The sequence below is a fragment of the Vicia villosa genome, linkage group LG2 (assembly GCF_029867415.1).
Source record: "Vicia villosa cultivar HV-30 ecotype Madison, WI linkage group LG2, Vvil1.0, whole genome shotgun sequence".
Classification (NCBI taxonomy): Eukaryota; Viridiplantae; Streptophyta; class Magnoliopsida; order Fabales; family Fabaceae; genus Vicia; species Vicia villosa.
Window position 1 is genome coordinate 115,092,038 of NC_081181.1, and position 5,526 is coordinate 115,097,563.

The window sequence follows — 5,526 nt, forward strand, 5'->3', positions numbered from 1 at the left end:
TACTGCGCCACTGCTCATTTAACAGATGATGAATGAATCACCGTTTCACTATCTTATGTGCAATAAGCACAATTGCACAAACAGTACAAGAAATGTGGTCCCCAGCGACGTAACATAGCGACGTGGTAATTACATGAGTAGTTGCGACGTGATTACCACGTCACAACCAATTTTTATATTAAAAAAATCAAGCCAGCATTATAATCAGAGAAGTCAGGGTTTGTTTTTTTTTTAAACATTTGCGACGTGGGTATCACGTCGCTACCTAAAAGTAAAAAATAAAAAATAAAAACTTTAACGTTGGAGTTGGAGGGAGGTTTGAAGTTTTTTGAATTTGAGTTGTGACGTCGTTACTCCCACGTCGCAACATTTTAGTGGAAAAATAACTCTGTCATTGACTTGATTGTTTACGAATGTGGCAGAGTGTGTAATTAATATTATGACCGTTTGGTGGTAGCGACGTGCGTCTCACGTGGCAATGTTGCGACGTGATGACCACGTCGCTGATTTCTTTATATAACACTTCAAAAAACCAAAACATTTACGTTTCAGTTTGCTTCGCTGATTTCTTCTTTCCTTCTCTTCTCCCTCGCCGCCCCTGGTTCTTCCCCACCACCATAATTCTCTCAATTGCACTCTCAAATACCAAATTAACTCAATCAATCTCTAATATTTCTCCTAACAGGTAACTAAATTTATATATCTTTGTATAATTTTGTTTTTTAATAATTTTTAAATTTCTGAATTTAATTTAGGGTTTTTTTTTGTTGAAGTTATATTTTCAAAGAAGATTGAAGAATTGTGAAGAAAAATATATTGGTACTAGAAGATTGAAGGAGTTTTGAAGAAGAGGTATTTTAGTAACTTTTTTAATTTTATTTTTATTGTGATTTTTTTAGTTTTTAGTTAGGTTTTAATTGATTTATCTTTTTATTATATATATATAAGTTTAATTTATATTTAAAACAGAATATATATACTTAAAAAAAACATTAAATGTTGCGACGTGAAACCAACGTCTCTACATTCTGACGTGGTTTCCACGTCGCTAATAAAGTCAATTTATCAGTCTGTCACACCTGCTCTGCGTGCAGGGACATGTTTCCCATATAAATTAATTGTGACGTGGGAATCATGTGGCAACCTTCTGACGTGTTTTCCACGTCGCTATTGCGTTGTCACACGTGCTCCTGCGACATAGGAGCCCACGTCGCTATATTTTGATTGTGACGTGATTTTCAGTGTTGCGGCGTGTCTTCCACGTCGCTGAAGAGCATATTTTTTGTAGTGAAACTTCGTAAGGAACTCACTACTACAAGGCGTTAACAACAACGTCAAAGTCACCACGGTTCTTCTCTATAACGTGGTGACATCTCTAAACTAAGGCACTCCCATATTATTTTTGTTTTTGAATTAAAATTAATTATGAGCCAACAATGATGAAATCGGCAAGCTTTTATGGGTTCGAACCTCAACGCCATCATATTTATTATTCCATTAATATTAAGGTGCGTCTTTTCTTTTTTATTCATCTTTAAATAAAAAATTTAAAGTGTTATGACTACTGTTGGTTCGTTATACCGTTATGATATAATTTGTTTTTTATTTAAAATTTTTAATTGTAAATTAATCTCTGACGCTTCTTTATGAAATTTCAATACGAAGAAATTAAGTTTCAAATAAAAATTTCTTTGTAAGTCATTTCATTATCTTAAACTAAAATAAGTTATTTTCTTTTAACCCAAGTGTAGAGACAATATAATTCCCCTCTTTTACTTTGAAGGTACTATGACAACTATAAGAAAAGTCATATCTTATATATATAAATAGATGGCAAGCCTTGGCAGTTTTAAGGATAAGTTAAATTGTAGCCACAAGAGAGAAAATAGAATAATGGGAAAGAGCAAGGTTCTAGTTGTGGGGGGTACTGGTTATATTGGTAGGAAAATAGTAAAAGCAAGTTTAGAACAAGGCCATGAAACCTATGTTCTTCAACGTCCAGATATAGGACTTGATATTGAGAAAGTGCAACTGCTTCTTTCATTCAAGAAACAAGGTGCTCATCTTGTTGAAGGTTCTTTTTCTGATCATCAAAGTTTGGTTGATGCTGTGAAACTAGTTGATGTTGTTATTTGCACTATGTCTGGTGTTCATTTTCGATCACATAATTTGTTGATGCAACTCAAACTTGTTGATGCTATCAAGGATGCTGGAAATGTTAAGGTATGTATAAATGGAATCTTAGCAAATAATTGTTCAAATGGAAAGAAGATATGTGGGTGTTTATTGGAACTCTGAATAGTAGTTTTTGTTGTTTTTTGGTTACATGTGAATAATGTGGCTTAAAAGTGAAAATTTTACATGATAAAGAGTGTAATTATTTTATTGAGATTTATTTATTTTGACCGGATTTTATTAAAATTTATTAAAATAATAAAGGAATGAATATAATGACTCAGAATTTAATTGAATTTTATGCCGTGAGTTAATCACTAAACGTTAAATATTTAAAAAAATTTGATTTTTATTTTAAACACCTATAAAATTTATTAATATTTATTAATACAAATACAAATACAAATAATTTATTAATATTTACAGATAAAATTTTTTTTTTTAAAAATTAAGATTAACTTTTAGAAATTCTTTTCTTGTACAAATGTGGAGTTCCATATAAGTCCATCTCTAATCATCATATATATAATATCATATATAGATGTCGTGCATACTATTATTTTTCCTATTTTTGATCAAGTGGTTCGAACTCTCTCTCGATCGTAGTTTCATGGATCAAACTGTGATCTTCTTCACTAAATCCAGCGCCAATCACCACTAGACCAACTAACGATTGATTTAAGAGATCTTATTTAAATAGAGGAAAATGCGCTAATGGTCATTAATGAGTCTTAAGTACGGAGAATATTCAAGTTACTATGTAAGGAGATAAACATCAAAGGAGAAGAGATACACAACTGATCGATAAAGGATTGAGACTTTATTAGCCCTTAGTGGTAAATTTACACTTAAGGATGAAAATGGTTCCAAGGTGGACATGAGTACTAGTCTTCCGCTAGTCACTATGTTTGATAAATATGATATTCGTGTCCACCACATGCTCGTGTTAGTATCCACCAAACAGATATCCATGAATTTTGAAATATTCATGAATATTTACGAATATTGATTGATATTTTTATTTAAATATTTAAAAAAATATATAATTAACTAAACAATATTTATTCTTTTTGAAAGGCATGAAAAAATAATTTTAAATTTAACAGAAAATATTAATAATAATAATAATAAAATAAATCACATAGGTTTTATTCATTCTTTTACCAAATAATTATACTAGATTCAATATAATAATAATAATAATAATAATAATAATAATAATAATAATAATAATAATAATAATAATAATGATAGTTTTAGATTTAATAAAATAATATTTAAGTAATTTAGACAAATGTAAGTAATTCATATATTAAACGTGTATCATCAAATATGTATTCATATTCGTGAATTCATCCGTTAATATGTATGTGGCCGATTTTATCTTAGATATTAATTCATGAATACATTGTTTTTTTTTGTCATTCTTAATTATACTAATTATGTACCTTTTGCGAGTACAAATATAATATATTTATTTATATTTTCTTATTTTTATTGAAATTAGTATTTATATGAAATATTTATTATTATAGTAAAAATAAACATGATTAACAAGACTTAATTGAGAAAAGAATAGTTCTAATTAGGGTGGTAAAACGATTCAGATTTGTCAAATATATCTATTTTATTTGCACTTTTTTGGGGTATAGTTCTGATTAGGGTGGTAAAACGATTCAGATTTGTCAGATATATCTATTTTATTTACACTTTTTTGTGGGACAGATCAAAATTTTAAGCCTGCAAATTCTAATACCTATCCCGTTTTTCTAAGACTTTTGTGGCCGGAAATATTAAAATAATTTTTTGTAATACTCATCTTGCTGTTTTTTTAAAAGAAAAATAAAATATTGGGCGGGGCATAAACGAGATAGATATTATCCATTTACTGCCCATAGATTTGATATTGTAGGAATTTTAAATATTTTTAAGTACTTCTGTATGGAACCGCCTAAAAAAGTGTTCAATGTTAAAATTTGTTGTTGTTTTATTTGACTTGAATCACTTTTTGTGTCTGTTTTGTAATAAGTAACCTATACACAAAACAAATTGGTTTGATATCACACATGATTATGCATTTTCTTCTTTCCACTAGCGTTTCCTACCTTCAGAATTTGGGATGGATCCAGCTCGCATGGGACATGCACTTCAACCAGGAAGAGCCACATTTGATGAAAAAATGACTATAAGAAAAGCAATTGGAGATGCTAACATTCCTTCCACTTACATCTCCGCCAATTGCTTCGCCGCCTACATGGCCGGCAACCTCTCTCAGATGGGGACACTCTTTCCTCCGCGGAACAAGGTGGTTCTCTATGGCGACGGCAATGTCAAAGGTATGCAAAATTTTATAAATATTTATTCTGATATGAGCTAGCTAGGACAAAAAATTAATGTTGGAATTTACACTAAGATATGTGAGATGTGTTTTGTGGCAGTTGTTTATGTCGATGAAGATGATGTTGCAACATACACAATTAAGACAATTGATGATCCAAGAACATTGAACAAGACAATATATCTAAGGCCACCAAAAAACATTCTCACTCAAAGAGAGCTAATTGAGAAATGGGAGAAACTTATTGGAAAGCAACTAGAGATATCTCCTATATCTGAGCATGACTTTCTTTCTTCCATGAAAGGTAAAACACACCCTTTACCCTTTTTGATTATTTCATTCCACAAATAATTGTTGACTATGATTAGTGTGAAATTTAGGTGTGGACTTTGCAAGCCAAGCAGGAATGGGACATTTCTATCATATTTTCTATGAAGGGTGTTTGACAAATTTTGAAGTAAGGGATGAAGAAGAAGCCTCAAAGCTTTACCCAGAAGTGCAATACACGCGCATGGATGAATTTCTAAAGTTGTATGTGTGATATGGGATTATATAACCAAGCAAAAGTTCTACTTTTTATTATTATTCAAATTAAATAAATTAAGCTTGGTGATGTTATATACAATATTGAAGCAATTGAGAAGAAATATATATGATCATGTATTTACAAGTTATTTTCTTTGTCTGTTGAAGGGTAAAGTGTAATCATGTTTACTTTAGTTGTGAACTTAATTATATAACTTTTTTATGAGAATAAATCCATAACCTAGTAGGTTGGATTTAGCAGAATGAGTGTTGAGAAGTATTGATGCCTAGTTTTTTTTCCTTATTTTATTTTTTATTTATTATAAATATTTAAAAAATACTTTTTTTTTTAAATAATATACTGTCGCACCTCAATTTTTGCCCTACGAATTTCATTCATCTGGTCATATTGCATTCATATTTGGTATACATTTAAATCGTCGCATTTATTTTTTATTTGCATTTTTTCTTTATTAGGTTTGAAATTT

General features: G+C 30.0%; 1 protein-coding gene across 1 annotated transcript; it reads left to right on the forward strand.

The window, feature by feature from the left end:
* The first annotated feature begins 1,842 nt into the window (after nt 1-1,842).
* On the forward strand, nt 1,843-5,187 carry LOC131646648 (isoflavone reductase homolog). The gene is made up of 4 exons (XM_058916632.1): nt 1,843-2,223; nt 4,271-4,511; nt 4,614-4,817; nt 4,894-5,187. The coding sequence occupies exons 1-4, from the start codon at nt 1,894-1,896 to the stop codon at nt 5,052-5,054; spliced, it is 936 nt and encodes a 311-aa protein (XP_058772615.1). The 5' UTR covers nt 1,843-1,893; the 3' UTR covers nt 5,055-5,187.
* The last annotated feature ends 339 nt before the right edge of the window (nt 5,188-5,526 follow it).

What these genes read in the sequence shown, in the direction of transcription:
- LOC131646648 (XM_058916632.1), top strand. Translation starts at nt 1,894, where the DNA reads ATGGGAAAGAGCAAGGTTCTAGTTGTGGGGGGTACTGGTTATATTGGT. An exon ending in TGGCGACGGCAATGTCAAAG is followed by an intron (nt 4,512 to 4,613) that starts GTATGCAAAATT and finishes GTTTTGTGGCAG; the next exon opens with TTGTTTATGTCGATGAAGAT. An exon ending in CTTTCTTTCTTCCATGAAAG is followed by an intron (nt 4,818 to 4,893) that starts GTAAAACACACC and finishes TGTGAAATTTAG; the next exon opens with GTGTGGACTTTGCAAGCCAA.